This window comes from Perca flavescens, chromosome 7 (assembly GCF_004354835.1).
Source record: "Perca flavescens isolate YP-PL-M2 chromosome 7, PFLA_1.0, whole genome shotgun sequence".
NCBI classification, from domain to species: domain Eukaryota; kingdom Metazoa; phylum Chordata; class Actinopteri; order Perciformes; family Percidae; genus Perca; species Perca flavescens.
The window spans coordinates 11,311,848-11,328,000 of NC_041337.1; the positions used below are offsets into that span (position 1 = coordinate 11,311,848).

The 16,153-nt window shown below is 40.2% G+C and overlaps 2 protein-coding genes across 2 annotated transcripts; one reads left to right on the plus strand and one right to left on the minus strand.

Annotated features, from left to right (window-relative positions):
• The first annotated feature begins 536 nt into the window (after nucleotides 1–536).
• dnajc11a (DnaJ (Hsp40) homolog, subfamily C, member 11a) lies at nucleotides 537–13,367 on the plus strand. Its single transcript, XM_028583180.1, has 16 exons — nucleotides 537–692; nucleotides 1,798–1,927; nucleotides 2,344–2,417; nucleotides 5,843–5,944; nucleotides 6,068–6,196; nucleotides 6,359–6,481; nucleotides 6,689–6,762; nucleotides 6,873–7,062; nucleotides 7,180–7,265; nucleotides 7,559–7,675; nucleotides 8,730–8,885; nucleotides 9,032–9,101; nucleotides 9,373–9,430; nucleotides 10,582–10,724; nucleotides 12,816–12,945; nucleotides 13,305–13,367. Exons 1-16 carry the CDS (start codon nucleotides 621–623, stop codon nucleotides 13,328–13,330), a joined length of 1,680 nt encoding a protein of 559 aa, XP_028438981.1. The 5' UTR covers nucleotides 537–620; the 3' UTR covers nucleotides 13,331–13,367.
• Nucleotides 13,368–15,046: 1,679 nt separating this feature from the next.
• dhfr (dihydrofolate reductase) lies at nucleotides 15,047–15,994 on the minus strand. Its single transcript, XM_028583843.1, has one exon. The coding sequence runs from the start codon at nucleotides 15,744–15,746 to the stop codon at nucleotides 15,177–15,179; it is 570 nt and encodes a 189-aa protein (XP_028439644.1). The 5' UTR covers nucleotides 15,747–15,994; the 3' UTR covers nucleotides 15,047–15,176.
• Between the last annotated feature and the right edge of the window lie 159 nt (nucleotides 15,995–16,153).

The following is a 16,153-nucleotide window of genomic DNA, read 5'->3' on the forward strand; positions in this document are numbered from 1 at the left end:
CTGCCTGCTGCTCGTGCGCCTTTATAAAATCAACGGCTCGTTGTTATTGCTAAGAAAGTAATAATGAACTAATGAAGACCTAATGCTGTGAAGGGATTTGATCTCACCCTTTGCCTGAATTGTTCCTATAGGATGCAGATAATATCCGTTTAGAGTTGGGCATATACATATGTACCCATCGTCAAATATTAATTGAATTGCATTGGAAATGTAACACTATATTCAAATGAGTGTCTTTTTAAATGGAAAGTAAGGTGACCTAGCTATACTGTCATTTGCAAAATATTAAAAAAAATTAAACATTTTAGGAATTTAAGATAAAAAAAAACACTCTTTGGCTGCTGTATGCAAATGCCACCCTACGTTTTACTTCAGACAACAACAGATCGCATACCCTTACATACCCTACATTCTCATAACATCTCCATTTCCCAATAACGATGAATAACTGCACAAGTTAAACTTCAAAATGAAAAGCACACGTTCAAGACAACGTGAACAAGCCTGTGAACACATTTGATTTGTTGTCATTCATCCCCAACACAAGGGGGCGACAGAGTGCGCAGAGAAGTCTCTGGTCCATGTAAATAACAGGAAAGAAGAGATGACCGGGTGTAAACATGGCGTCTGCCTTGGACGATGATGAGATCCTTAATGATGATTTTTATTCCTTGCTAAATGTCAGAAGAGAGGTACAATATGCACTTGTGATCTGAACAGATGTGTGTGCACGTTCATGTAGCAGTCATTCTATAAACTTTGTCCGGCTGATATTTAACGGTTACCCGTACTCTCACATGGAACGTTAGCTAGGTAGCTAGCCTGTGACCCTCGACATTGCTTTCTGTGCTGTGACTCCTCGGCCGGAGACTTTATAAGTCATACAACAGGTTGTTGTGGGGTTACGACTTTAACGACGGGAGTTGTCAGTTGATGAAGTAAGATAGAGAACAGTGTGTTACTGCGGTCATCTGGGAGCTAATGATAACGAACTGACAGTTATTTTTAGTTTTATGATGATCTGATGACTGAGGACATTGCTAACTAAGTTAGCTAATGCTACAACTTTACTTCAAGTCTTCACCATGAAACATTTACAGTTGATCAGATTACAATATAAATATGTTCTCTGATATCTGGGGATCAGACACTTTAGGTCTTGATTTCTGTATTTGTAAAGCAGGGAACATAATGTTCATATGCAAGTGCCAAGTGGCATTCTACAACACACAAATGACTTGTGGCACACAGGGACATGCTGTTCCCAGAGCGGCTACATATGCAACAATTTAGAAGCCCATATATTTGCGTGGGTGAGCATTGGGAAAGTAGAATACGCATTAAAAAGGTTTTTCTTAAACTGTAATTCACAAATAAATGTGAAAATGTGAAACCCATCCCATTATATTTGATGCAGTAACACAAAATGATTCATGGTCTCTAAGTCAGTGATTTCAAACAGTGAAATTTTACTGTTTAAAGAGTAGTTAACATGAATATACATATGTACTTTTAACTATGAGGATTAGGGCAGTACCCTTGGTACTTAAGTCTATCTCGCAACAATACAATTATAACCTGAATTAAAGCAGCAAGTTTCTGTTCAGACTGTTTTGTTACAAGTCATCTAAACCCAAGGAAGACTGGAAGACTTTATGAAGTTCAAATAAGTGTTGGAGGATCAGAACATGTAGGGGAGCTTTAGCAAAGTGTTCCTGTGTGTTTTTGATGTTGTTGATCAAGTTTCCCCTGCAAGTTTTGTCTTTCACATTTTCTGCATTTTAATGTTGTGCTTAGGCAACACAGGACGAGCTGAAGGCGGCATACAGGCGGTTATGCATGCTGTATCACCCTGACAAACACCGGGACCCTGAACTAAAGCGTCAAGCAGAACAGCTTTTTAACCTTGTACATGAAGCTTATGAAGGTAAGAAAAGTTTTGATCATATCATATAGTCAATAGGGGTGGGGGGGAATAATCTATACAGCATAGTATCACGATATTTTCCGTGGCAGTACTGTATCGCTACACAGACGCCAAGTATTGATCTTTTATTATATGTGTTGGTCAGTTTGTCTGTTTGACAATTCAAGTTTTGCAGCAATAAAATTAAAGCAAGATGAACATGAATTGGGAAAAATTTGAAGTTGGAAAAAAAGTTAATAAATTGAAATATATTGCAATATGTTTAAAATCACAATAATATCGTATCGTGAGGCCTCCACCCCTACTAGTCAACTCCCTCTTCAGTTACACATGAAGCAGACTTGAACATGTTACGGTCTACGTAAACAAACTTTTCTGATGCTTAATATTATTGGTGGTTATCCATGTCTTTTCAGTGCTGCGTGACCCACAGGCACGAGCTATCTACGATATCTATGGCAAGAGAGGACTCGATGTTGAAGGATGGGAGGTAAGTCTATTAGTGACTGACTAAAGTTGCCATTAATTCCTAAACAAGGCACCACATGCAATTAAAAACAATAGCCATTGGGTTCATAGACAGTCAATTAATTATTAAGACCAACACATACAATGACCCACCTCGGCGAGGCGTAGTACAGGCAGGAGAGTTGAAGCCTCATGGGACCAGCTCAGTGGAGTTTTGAATTTCACTATTAAGGTCATGTGTGTATTGCTAGCCAAGTGCAGACATGGCCAAATGTTATAATAAATTATTTGAAAAATTATGGTTTGCCTTAGCAATTTCTAATGCACAAACAGCAGGTGCAGACAAGTGCACAACTCTCCTCCAGTACACCATGCTGTTTTTTTCTTTTTTAACCTTTATTTATTCAGGGAAGGTTCACTGAGAGGAAGCCTCTCTTCTGCAGGAACACTCCGATCACATTCACACGGTAACACATTCATACCTGGAAGCTGCCCAGTACAACCACAGTCTGATCTGCTGGCCACTGAGCAGCTCCCCTGGAGTGGTTGGAGGTTAAGGGCTTTGCTCAAGGGCACCTCAGTGGTGGTAATGAGGGAGGGACAAGCGCTGCTCTTTCACTTTCCCCACCCAGATTTGATCCTGTCGGTCTGGGGATTGAACCGACGACCACCCGGTCCCAAGCTCGCTTCTTCTTTAATCACCGCACCAAATGTTTTTGGCTATCTTGCCTTCATCAGGGTCGTGTGTTTGCATTTGCATCAACGGATGGTTGCTTTTAAGTCGAACCCAGGTTTACAGAAGAGATGATATGCTTTCTTAGCATCTTTCTCTTCGTGAACGCTTTTAAGTCGGGTTTAGTTTACAGTAGATGGGACATTTGTTTAATTTTGGTACCTTCTTGTCAATTTCGACAAATCAGTATATTTTCAATTAGACACAACTAGGAAGGTTGGTGTGCTTTAGACGGATATTTAAAATGTCCACCAAATGTTGACCCTGTCAGCTAGCATAACAACTTTCATATACATTTTGAACTCAATAGTCATTGTTTTTAAGTGTGCCAATGGAAATATCTAGAAAAGAGCATCAAAAGAAATGACGTGCATAATTATTTTCTCAATATTAGTCACCCGGACACAGGGTCTTGACTTGAGAATAACTCACTTATAGAATAATACACTGTTAACCTTCAAGTATAAACCATACTGTACATAAGCATAATATTTTGGCATTGCAGTCTCTTGGTATTAAGGCTGCATTACCCCAAGACTTTCCTGTACTATGTGACATCTCATCATCTAACCTGCTTAAAATAGTTGTAGTTTTGCTTCATCTGTGTTTACTATAATTATACATACTTGACAGTACAAAATAGCAGTGGTTAAAGATGTATCCAGATTGTTTACTTAAAGGTCCCATGGCATGAAAATTTCACTTTATGAGGTTTTTTAACATTAATATGCGTTCCCCCAGCCTGCCTATGGTCCCCCAGTGGCTAGCAATGGCGATAGATGTAAACCGAGCCCTGGGTATCCTGCTCTGCCTTTGAGAAAATGAAAGCTCAGATGGACCGATCTGGAATCTTCTCCTTATGAGGTCATAAGGAGCAAGGTTACCTCCCCTTTCTCTACTTTGCCCGCCCAGAGAATTTGGCCTGCCCATGAGAGAGAAACATTAGGCTCGTTCGAGATGAGCCAGCTCTGCGCAGAATCGATCACCGGCGATCGCCACCCAATGCGTGCCGGTTAGATTTGTGTCCGACTTGATCCCGACTTGCTCTGACGTCATGCACACGTGGGCAGCGATAATCTCACGAGACCAAGGCGGCCGCAGTTCTGAGACCCAGGTAGCGCTGTTGCTTTTCACCAACTGCAAGAGCAAGGCGGACGCAGGCGGACCCAGTGCATGCTGGGAAACGCAGGCCTCTCAGCTGATCGAACAGCTGATTGGTTCAGAATCGACTCAACATGATGACGTTTTATATAAACTTTTTATTGATTTTGAATCGGAGGGATTTTAACTGCTATTTGTCTGATTTAAAGGCTTATTCTGTACAGAACACATGTTGTGAGGCTGATAGTGATGTTTAGAAGTCAGAGAGACTAAATCTGTTCAGATTACGGATCATCTACAGTGTGTTGTTAATTAAAATCAGCAACAGATCGCATGTAGAGCATTTTGACAGCTACTCTGTCATAATAAAATCAACTGGAGACTGTGTAGGAGCAGATATGGGTCTGACAACATTTTATTAAATTGGAATCGGACCATTGTGTTTCTGTCATTTCCTGTTCAGCCTGAAGGCTGCTGGAATCAGCTGGAAAACTCTCCGACTTGAGAGCGGATTTTTGTCACCTCCCCCGGCTACTGCCGCCAGCTGTCGTCTACTTTACAGGCGAGGCGCAGTTCATCTCGAACGAGCCTAGTATGGCTTTCAAACGAGAGAAGTGGCAGTTGGTCAAGGCCACACCCCCACCCTCCAACTTGCCCCCCCCTCTCTCCTCCTCAATAGCTACAGACACAGAAATGGCACATCCTAAGGAAAGCTCATTGTGGGACTGGCTCTAGTGGCTGTAATTCTGCACCAAGGCTGAATTTCAGGAAAGAGACTTAGATACAGTACTAAGGTCTATATAAAAGCATCCAAAGAGCACCATGTCATGGGAGTATTTACCACACTGTTAACATACTCTGTTACAAGTAAAAGTCCTGCATTGAAAATGTTACTTAAGTAAAAGTATGTATCATGAGGAAAATGTACTTAAAGTATTAAAAGTAAAAGCACTAAATGCAGAAAAATCCTCACATTTTAGAAACTGGAAACGATCCAAACTGTTGTGTGTTTAATGGTCCAATCATTTCAGCTCTACTTGTAGGCCGTTATATTGTTGGGTAGTTTAATTTATAATAAATGTGATTTGTGTGTGGAAAGCTTAATTTGCAAAGTAACTAGGGACTAAAGCTGTCAGATTAATGTAGTGGAGTAAAAAGTACAATATTTCTCTCTGAAATGTAGCGGAGTAGAAGTAGAAAGTGGCACGAAAAGAAAAGACTCAAGTAAAGTACAAGTAACTCAAGTTTGTACTTATGTACAGTACTTGAGTAAATGTACTTAGTTACATTCCACCAGCGCAAAATATTACACACAGACAGACAAAATTAACTTTTTCATCCACCAGCCAAACGGCTAGTGAATGTTCAAATTTTACCAGCCGCTCGATAGATTGCCATTGTTTTTTCGCCTGGTGAGTGAAACTAATCTACCAGCCGCTTGCAAATGTATCCAGCATGGTTGGTGGATGGTGCTGATTTTGAACCCTGCAGACCGAACGTATGGGAGCGTGAAGTTCTGTTGAAATTTCTCCTACTGTAACTACTTTTTCTGCAACCTGTGAAGCAGCCAGTGCACGTTTGCTTCACTTTCATATCATATCTTCTTTCTCCAGGTGGTGGAAAGAAAGAGAACCCCTGCAGAGATCCGAGAAGAGTATGAGCGTCTTCAGAAAGAGCGAGAGGAGAGACGGCTTCAGCAAAGGACCAACCCAAAGGCATGTTCAGAAGAAGATAACAAGCCTCACATTCAACTGACTGTAACAGAAAGTGCCAATAGGTTTCTTGTGCATATTGTATACGTCATTAATTAACACGGTATTAATTCCTGAACTTTGCAGGGAACTATTAGTGTGGGTATTGATGCCACGGACCTCTTTGACCAGTATGAGGAGGACTACGAGGATATGGTTGGAGGGGGAGTCCCACATGTGGAAATCAACAAGATGCACATATCCCAATCCATAGAGGTAACGGGTTGCTCCAGATTCTACACGAGGTTTAAAGTGGCGTTTCTCACGATATGTTTTGGATTGAAAGAGCTGTAGCCACAATAACATTTGCGATAGTTGTGAAAGATGTTGGAGATCATTCTTATCAAAGGACATATTGTTTTATGTGTTCTGCTGCAGGCTCCTCTTACCACAAAAGACACAGCCATTTTATCTGGCTCCTTGTCAACCCACAACGGAAACGGAGGTGGCACCATTAACTTGGCCTTGAGAAGAGTCACCTCAGCCAAGGGGTGGGGAGAGGTGTGCTGCATTCTCACTGGGCAACACACACACAACCACCCACCCACACACACACACACACACACACGTACACACACACACACACACACACTCATTTTGTAATGTATACTACAAATGGCCTACTTTCTTTCTGTCATTTCACATTTTTTTACAATATATGTAAAAAAAACATAACCTGTTGGTTTGTGTGTGTGTGTTTGTACACAGGTAGAGCTGGGTGCTGGAGACACCCACGGACCTCTTTTAGGAATGAAGATTTTCCGAAACTTGACGCCTCGATTGTATGTGTTAAGCTGCAAGAGAAAATAAATGAGTTCTCTGTATTTTTACATGAACAATCATTTTTTTTCTTCTCCTCTTTTTTTTTTTTTTTTTTTTTTTTTTGCTTCAGCTTTGTGACCGCTCAGTGTGGGCTCCAGTTTTCATCCCGAGGCGTGCGTCCTGGGGTTACCACGGTGCTGGCCCGTCACCTAGACAAGAACACTATGGGCTATCTGCAGTGGCGCTGGGGCATCCAGTCCTCTATGAACACCAGCATAGTCAGGGACACCAAGAGCAGCCATTTCACCTTCGCAATGCAGGTTAGCAGCCAGCAGTTATATCTGACTAATTAATGTTAGCCAGGACACCATTAAATCAACCGTTGCTTGTCAGGATTGTGCCAAAATGATTATTTTATTTATTTTTTGTCTCTGCAGCTTGGCATTCCTCACACTTTTATGATGATGAGCTACCAGTACAAGTTCCAGGATGATGACCAGACGAAGATTAAGGGCTCAGTAAAGTATGTTGTCAAAGTGCAATATGTGTTATTTGGAGAACTTAATCATAAATTCATATTCATTAGATTTGTCAAGTGTCAATCTGTTTGTACAGCAACTACAACTCCTATCCATTTGAAAAAGACTTGTTAATGCGTTTCTGTAGTTTTCTGTCATATCTAAAATGTTACAATGTCGGATGTTCATGTTGAACGTGGCCAAAGCTTCAAATAATGAGGTAAACTTTGTTAAAAGAAATCCCTGAAACAAAATCTCCGATTTATAGTGAGAGAGTGACCTTTTCTTTATGTTACAGATCAGGTTTCTTTGGGACTGTGGTCGAGTACGGTGCTGAGAGGAAGATCAGTCGACACAGTGTCCTGGGGGCCACCGTCAGCGTGGGAGTGCCCCAAGGCGTCTCCCTCAAGATCAAGTAGGTGCCCCTCTGCTCTGGTTTCCTGGTTGATGTGGGTTTTAGAGGGTTTTCATCACAGCGCTGTTGCTATGACACCCATGTGACTCCATGCCAGCCAGTCCGATTAAATTGGTTGGTAAGTTGGGTCTGCGCTGGCGGTGCATCTTGGAGAATGTAAACACAGGATTGGACCCATTGAGATGTTGGTCCTTGGATGAGTTTAAAAGTTTAAAGTATATATACAGTATATCTCTTCTTATTTTTTGGACAATTTCTTTTGGGACAATTGTCTTAACACCTGAGAAACAATGAGCACACTCACTGTCCTGTCTAACCGGGAGTACAGTATGGCACATATTTTCACTTTGTCATTTTTAGGCACATACAGTACAGGCCAAAAGTTTGGACACAGCTTCTCATTCAATGCGTTTCCTTTTTATTTTCATGAATATTTACATTGTAGATTCTCACTGAAGGCATCAAAACTATGAATGAACACATATGGAATTATGTACTTAACAAAAAAGTATGAAATAACTGAAAACATGTCTTATATTTTAGATTATTCAAAGTAGCCACGCTTTGCTTTTTTATTAATAAGGAAAAAAATTCCACTAATTAACCCTCACAAAGCACACCTGTGAAGTGAAAACCATTTCAGGTGACTACCTCATGAAGCTCATTGAGAGAACACCAAGGGTTTGCAGAGTTATCAAAAAAAGCAAAGCGTGGCTACTTTGAGGAATCTAAAATATAAGACATGTTTTCAGTTATATCACACTTTTTTGTTAAGTACATAATTCCATATGTGTTCATTCATAGTTTTGATGCCTTCAGTGAGAATCTACGATGTAAATAGTCATGAAAATAAAGAAACACATTGAATGAGGTGTGTCCAAACTTTTGGCCTGTACTGTAGCTCTATGTAGCTAGAGAGAATACTTTTTGAATGATTAGTATTCTGACATTTTCAGACAGAAATTCCCACAAATATTACATGGAGTAGCCGATTTAGCAGCCAGTTAGCGGCCATTCAGAAAAAAATAATGAAACCATTTCTCTCCATCTGCAGACTAAACCGAGCCAGCCAGACGTATTTCTTCCCTATTCACCTGACTGACCAGATACTGCCAAGTGCTGTATTTTACGCCACAGTTGGACCACTGGTTTTCTACCTCGCCATCCAGCAGCTTATTATTCGGCCCTACGTGCGCGCCCAGAAGGAAGAGTAAGAAACCTTTTCCTTTAAGTTGGCCGTTTCATGCAAGAAATGTTTTTTGAAAATAGCACCGCATGTAGTATTATTATTATTATTATTATGGCCAGATTTTATGAGCTCCTTTCATTTTCTCCATTTATCTTTGAATTCACCAGAGACTTGGAGAAGCAGCAGGAGAGCTCGGCCTCTAATATAGCCAGGAAGAAACAGGAGGCAGAGGCTGCTGTGAGTATTTTTTATACAAGCTTTGTACGTGTGTCAGTGGTACCAATCCTACATTGCGCTTCAGCGTTAGATGAGAGACGATGGTATTTTAGGGTGACTGTCATAAAATATTACAAGTCCCACACCAGTCGGAGGAAGGGGCTGATATGGGATTAGATAAGATGCAAAGTCTTAGTGAAATGCATTAGTATAATCCATATCATGTAAAATCTCATTGTTTGTGTCTGTCTCCTTCCCTCCCTCCGTGTGCCTTTGTGTTTCATCTCCAAAGGTCTTGCTCATGCAGGAGTCTGTGCGCCGGATTATTGAAACTGAGGAGTCTAGAATGGGTAAGATCAGTAATATTTAAGGGATGAGCTTATCCTGGGAATAATGTTTTTTTTAAGCCGGTTGTGAAACTATTTGATTCTCTTACATTCTGAACAGTTTTTAATCCATTTAAGGTGAAATAGGTTGATGGCCAGTTGAATGTTGCTAACTTCAAAGTGTAATTTCTTAGACACACTGTATTTACTATATGAAACAAGACTTTTAATGAAACATTTTACTGCTGGTAAATTTTCTGATACAGTTCACACGTAAAAAAAAAAATCTAAACTAAAGCAGACTCCTTGCTTTTAGTGATCTTGAGCATTTCACTGAAAATCTATAGGGACTGTACACCTGGCAAAAAAAAGACTAGCATGGGGGGCCTTTCCATTGCAGTATGAGGGGACTTACTTACAGTAGTGGAAAGTGATAGTATCTAGTGTGATTTTTCTGGAGTGCTTTTAAAATAGGGTTCAAATTGCTAATAAAGGAAATAGAGTTTGGTGGATTTCTTAATGACCCTGCTGCTTCCGTGTCAACTAGTGATAATTGGGGCTTTTTAGTTTGCTTTTGATAAGTACACTAACAAAAAGCTCTCAGCAGACAGTATAATTTTCTCCTTGGGGAGTTTGGCAAGTGATAATTGCTTTATGACACCTGTCACTGTAGAGGTTGCCTTAATGTTAGTTTCATCAGAGGCCCCCTAGACTTTGCACTTGTAAAGTAACTGTGTGTGTGTGTGTGTGTGTGTGTGTGTGTGTGTGTGTGTGTGTGTGTGTGTGTGTGTGTGTGTGTGTGTGTGTGTGTGTGTGTGTGTGGACCATACTCTATGAAATGGTTATGCTATTGTTTATGCAGCTTGCAATTAAAATTAATTGTGCCGTCTTTTTGTTATATACTTGCAAAAATAATTTTAACAATCAAGTCTAAAAAATGACACTGGTTCTGTTTTTAATTAAATACGTGGCAAAATTGCTGGCAGGAAAGATTCAACTAAATCTATGGTGAAAGTGGGAACTTGTGTTGGACTTTTAATATCAATTCATTCAGTCTTTTTTTTGTCGATCGTGCTTGATTTATATATTTTTTTCAGAACACATCTAAATAACACGTTAATACATGACTTTTCCAGTTGATTCACACTAATCTTGATGCTGCTTCATTAAACCAGGTCTCATCATCCTCAACGCCTGGTACGGCAAGTTTGTGACAGACAACAGTCGAAAACACGAGAGGGCAAAGGTCATTGATGTGACTGTGCCACTGCAGTGTCTGGTGAAAGACTCTAAACTCATCCTTACTGAGGCCACAAAGGTAAGGTCATTTCCAAATTCACAGAAGTTATATATATATATATATATATATATATATATATATATATATATATATATATATTAGGGCTGTCAACCGATTCAAATATTTAATCGCGAGGAATCGCATGATTGTCCATAGTTAAGGGGGAACTATGCAGTTGTTTTTAGCTTAAAGGTGCTCTAAGCAATGTCACACATTTTTTAGGCTCCAACATTTTTTGTCACATGCAGCAAACCTCTCCTCACTATCCACGAGCTGCCTGTCCCTGTCCCTGAACACACTGTCAAAAAAACGCAGTCTCTGTAGACAGCCCAGGGTCCACTAACTCCAACAAGAACAAAGTGGCCAACCTGGACCACAAAAACATAACAAACCGTGTTCCAGCGTTCAGCCAATAACCGACAAGAAGGATTGGCGTTAGTGCGCTGAAGCACAGAAGGGATCGAGTGGGAGGGGACGGGATGAGGAGGAGGGAGGGGCAAGCTAGTCTCTTCTTCTTGTTAACGTTCAAAATACTTTGAACGTCAACAAGAATAACGTCACCCAACATCGCTTAGAGCACCTTTTAATTTACCTTAACTGAACAGCTTCGGAGTCATTGGAATGGTTATATGACTTTTTTTTGGTTGAATGTTGGTCGTCTCGCTCCCCCCTAGTGCCTGTGAGCTGAAAAACCACCCTTGCAACTTTTGGCCTCAGTGTCAGGAAGTATCGCGTGATATCAGGTCTCGCGATGTAACAAATTGCTTCACGGCACTGCACACATACGCCCATTCAGGAACCGACTAACAAGGTAGCGATGGAGTTTTTCACACTATCGTCATGGCTGAGCTGGCAAAAAAGAAGCAGAGAGCTAGGAAAGCATTGGGAAAAGAGAAAGAGGAAATGGCAGACTGACCGAGCGAGGAGTCAGACACAAGTAAACATTGGAGCTGCCAAATATCTATTCCGAAGCTGTAGGGGGAGCTCTATAGAGAAACCTGCCAGCAAACAGCGAGAAAACAGCAAATAAAGGCAAAACTGCATAAGGCCCCTTTAACTCACAATTAATCGCAAATGAATCGATAAAGAGAAGGGTCTTTTGAATGTCAAATTCAGTTTGAGGGCCCTTCACATGGTTCTCTCAACAAGACTAAAATTATTTGCATGAACTGTCAATGTGAATTGAGTTACCACCGGAGTACACTGAGTCTCAAATACCACTTGAGCATTAAAAACTGCAATTAATTTGCGATTAATCGAAAGTTAACTATGGACAATCATGCAATTAAATATTTGAATCGATTGACAGCATGTCTTATATTTTAGATTCTTCAAAGTAGCCACCCTTTGCTTTTTTTGATAACTCTGCAAACCCTTGGTGTTCTCTCAGTGAGCTTCATGAGGTAGTCACCTGAAATGGTTTTCACTTCACAGGTGTGCTTTGTCAGGGTTAATTAGTGGAATTTGTTCCCTTATTAATAAAAAAGTAAAGTGTGGCTACTTTGAAGAATCTAAAATATAAGACATGTTTTCAGTTATTTCACACGTTTTTGTTAAGTACATAATTCCATATGTGTTCATTCATAGTTTTGATGCCTTCAGTGAGAATCTACGATGTAAATAGTCATGAAAATAAAGGGAAACGCATTTGAATGAGAAGGTGTGTCCAAACTTTTGGCCTGTACTATATATATATATATATAGTACAGCATATATATCGTGATATGAGACTAGATATCGTCTTAGATTTTGGATATCATAATATCATCATATAACATAAGTGTTGTCTTTTCCTGGTTTTAAAGGCTTCATTACAGTAAAGAGATGTACTTTACTGAACTTACCAGACTGTTCTAGCTTAGACATTATGTCAAAATTACTGATGATTATTTATCTAAAATCTAAGTGTGAACAATTGTCAATCCTAGAATATAGCTGCAATTATCGATATTGAGGTATTTGGTCAAGAATATCGTGATATCTGATTTTCTCCCTATCGCCCAGTCATATATATATATATATTGGAGTGTTACAAACGGATGTCTTCAACTTGCTGTATGCTGATTCAGTCTGCTGCCGCTGGTGCATGACTTTTTCTTGTCTTTCCAGTCAGGACTCCCTGGTTTCTATGACCCCTGTGTGGGGGAGGAGAAGAGCCTGAAGGTGCTGTATCAGTTCCGCGGAGTCATGCATCAAGTCCTGTCAGGAGACAGAGAACCACTCAGGATACCAAAGCAATGTAAGTTCAATGTAGTATACAGTACAGCATGGCGACTTTCTCGTCTGGTGAATGTCTCACAGTTTTGCCCCCTTTAATGTAATATTTAGCTACTTCAGTGCAGGTTTAATGATTTGGTAGATCATGTACTCTCTTGAACTGTCTAACCTGCCACTGTTTCAGATTTCACTGACAGCAGGGGGAATTTACTTGAACCCTAAGCCTTTGTAGATGTGTGTGATGCAACACATCTCAGAATATTTGATATCCACTCCAGAAATGTCTCCTAAAAATCCACTGAGCTATATTACTTGCCACCGTTATGTGCCTGCCAGCTGTGTTATTTCTGACATCCTTTTGTTCTTGTTTCCACCGTGCAGCTCACAGGATCGACGCAGACACATAGGAGCTCCTCCGCTGACCAAAAAAAAAAAAAAAAAAAAAAAAAAGACTCCTCTCTCAGCTGTTTGACAGAAGATGGATAAACCTGTTTTAGATATGACACGGATTGAAGTCCCTGTTACTGAGAAATCATGCATTTACGTTTTGTCTTTATATTCATTTAAATATGCAGAGCGGAGCAAAAGCATCACAGACGGGATTGATCATAATTCAGGATCCATGGACAGGGCTGTGGCCCGATTGAAATACTAATGTGATACTAAAACAGTGGCTATCATCTTATGTCCAAGGTCCTCTGGTCTTCTTGGTATCCATTTATTTTTGGTATGGCTTGTAAACTACAATTGAGTTCTATGTACTGTATTGTACACACAACTGCAGTGCCTATGTGATTGAAGACAATGAATGCGCCTCTGTTTATTTGCCATATTATTAAAATAAGTTTCTCTCATGTTGCTTAACCATTTTGCTACTTTTTCAAAAGAAAAGAAAAAAGTGTTCTTTTTGTACAGCTCATAAGACAAGGTACCCATAGGTGTCCACAAGTTAAATTTAGGACATTTTTAATACCATTTAGAATTAAATTTAATACCAATTTCATGAACATACTGGCAAAAGTGTGTAGGATATAATTGAATATATGAAAGGATTTTAGGCTATAAAAATAATTGTTTACCAAGTACTGGAACTTAATACATTTTATTGTAGTACTCAATACATACATGCTTTGTGACGAAACAATGGAGTTATTTATTTATTTTGTAGATTATTTTTTAGGTCTTTTTCTGCCTTTTATTTTGACAGGACAGCTAGGTGAGAAAGGGGGGAGAGAGAGGGGGAAGACATGCAGAAAATTGTCACAGGTAGGTTTCAAACCCTGGACCTCTGCGTCAAGGCATAAACCTCTAAGTACATATGTGCCTGCTCTACCGCTGAACCAACCCGGCCACACAATGGAGTTATTTAATCGTATGAAAGGACAATACAAATGTTAGACCTTTGTGAACGAAATGTAAGACTTTCCAAAGAATTTTAAGACGTAAGGCCTTATTTTTCAAATATATTTAAGACATTTTTAAGACCATGCAGATACCCTGTAAAAAAAATATGAAATGTTTTTGATTATTTTGGTTGTACCCAAGTAAAAGAAGCATTGCTGGTTTGTCAGTTTCCTCAGGAAAAGAGAATGACTGAAGCGTGTGAATCTGAATAATACAGTATGAATGTGGTGAAGTACTAACAACAGCTGCTGATACACACAGAGGTGACTAACAGAAAGGAAAGGGATATCCACCAGTGACAAAGGTGAAACAGCACAGTTAAGGAAACTGCATATGGAAAGTGTTGTGATTGGATAGACCAGAAAGAGTTTACATACTGTAGGTTTTGAATTAAACTATAACTAAATTGTTAATATGCTACTTTAACTGGAGTGTAAATGTATAAAAGTTTCACACTTCCTGGAACTACATTTTCAATTGATTCACACCATCCTGTCAACACCTTGTTTGGCAAGTTTTGACCAGTTATGGTAACACTTTAGTTAAGTCATACAGTCAAAGGTTAAATCCTTTCATATAAAAGAGTATAATGTATTGTTCATGTATACTATTTCATTTCAGTGAAAGTTACATTCCATTTTTAATGTGGCTTGGTAAAGGGAAGTTTGGGGTTTTCAACATTTAAATCTCAACCAAAACAAAAAAGAATCCACATTGTATTTCATTCACACTTGCAGTTTTAATAGAAAATCCACAAAAAATGTTTTTCTTCAGTTGATCATTTCAGATTTTTTTCTTTACAATTTTTGCATTGTTCTGGTTTTATTTTTTTTTCTGATCACTGTCACTTCATTGCTGGATGCTCTCATAGACTTCAAATCTGTACTGGATACCATTCTCCTCCTGTAGCTCTTGCGGCACTCCTGGAAACTCTGGCAGTAGACGATATTTGTCAGGAGTGATTTCAGGGAGGAACGTGTCACACTCAAACTGCTTCAGGATCCGTGTGACGAACAGTCTCCTGGTTCCCGGACTCTCCATCATCTCCTTGTAGAGAGAGCTGCCCCCAATGACCCAGACGGTGTCAGCCTGCTGTGCCAGCTCTGTATCGACCAGCCTGAGAGCCGAGCTGAAGTCCCGCGCCAGGTGGTGTGCTCCCGCAGGGGGCGCTTTGCACTCCCTGCTCAGGACGATGTTAATTCGGTTGTTCAGAGGTCTGTTCTTTTCTGGGATGGAAAACCATGTTTTCCTGCCCATGATCACCACATTCTGCTTGCCGTTCACCGACGGCGTGGCAGTCATCGTTCGGAAATGTTTGAATTCGTTATTGAGTCTAACGGGATGCCAGGGCAGATTTCCATTGTTTCCGATACCCAGGTCAGGGCATACCGCCACGATACCGTTCAGAATTCGGGACATCGTTAAGAGACCGGACAGCTAACGTTATCAACGTTATGCTGGTATAATCGCCGCAGCTTCCCGCCGACAGATGTTAGAGAAGCACGTGGGAATGATTTTCTTCAAGTTTTACACTCACAGCAAGTAACAGGGCCAAAACAAGTTGCTCTTTGCCCCATTTATATTACGAGAACTTTGCCCGCGCATAGGGATGACACATACCGGAAGTTTTCTCAAAAGGAAGGATTCAAGCATTAGGGTTCGCGCTATTTTACTACCCGGCGCACACCGAAATAGAGCTGCGTGGGCGGAGTCATCAGCAAAACCTAATTTATTTAGCATCCCGGTTGTTGTTATAGTGGAGTGGGTGAATCTCCGCCGTCGAGTACTGCAAGCATACTGATACTGCCATTGTGCGCGTACTTTTT

Coding starts and splice junctions, on each gene's coding strand:
- dhfr (XM_028583843.1), bottom strand. CDS start 15,746: ATGTCCCGAATTCTGAACGGTATCGTGGCGGTATGCCCTGACCTGGGT.
- dnajc11a (XM_028583180.1), top strand. CDS start 621: ATGGCGTCTGCCTTGGACGATGATGAGATCCTTAATGATGATTTTTAT. Junction 5,945..6,067: donor AGCAAAGGACCAACCCAAAG/GCATGTTCAGAA, acceptor TGAACTTTGCAG/GGAACTATTAGTGTGGGTAT. Junction 7,266..7,558: donor AAGATTAAGGGCTCAGTAAA/GTATGTTGTCAA, acceptor TTTATGTTACAG/ATCAGGTTTCTTTGGGACTG.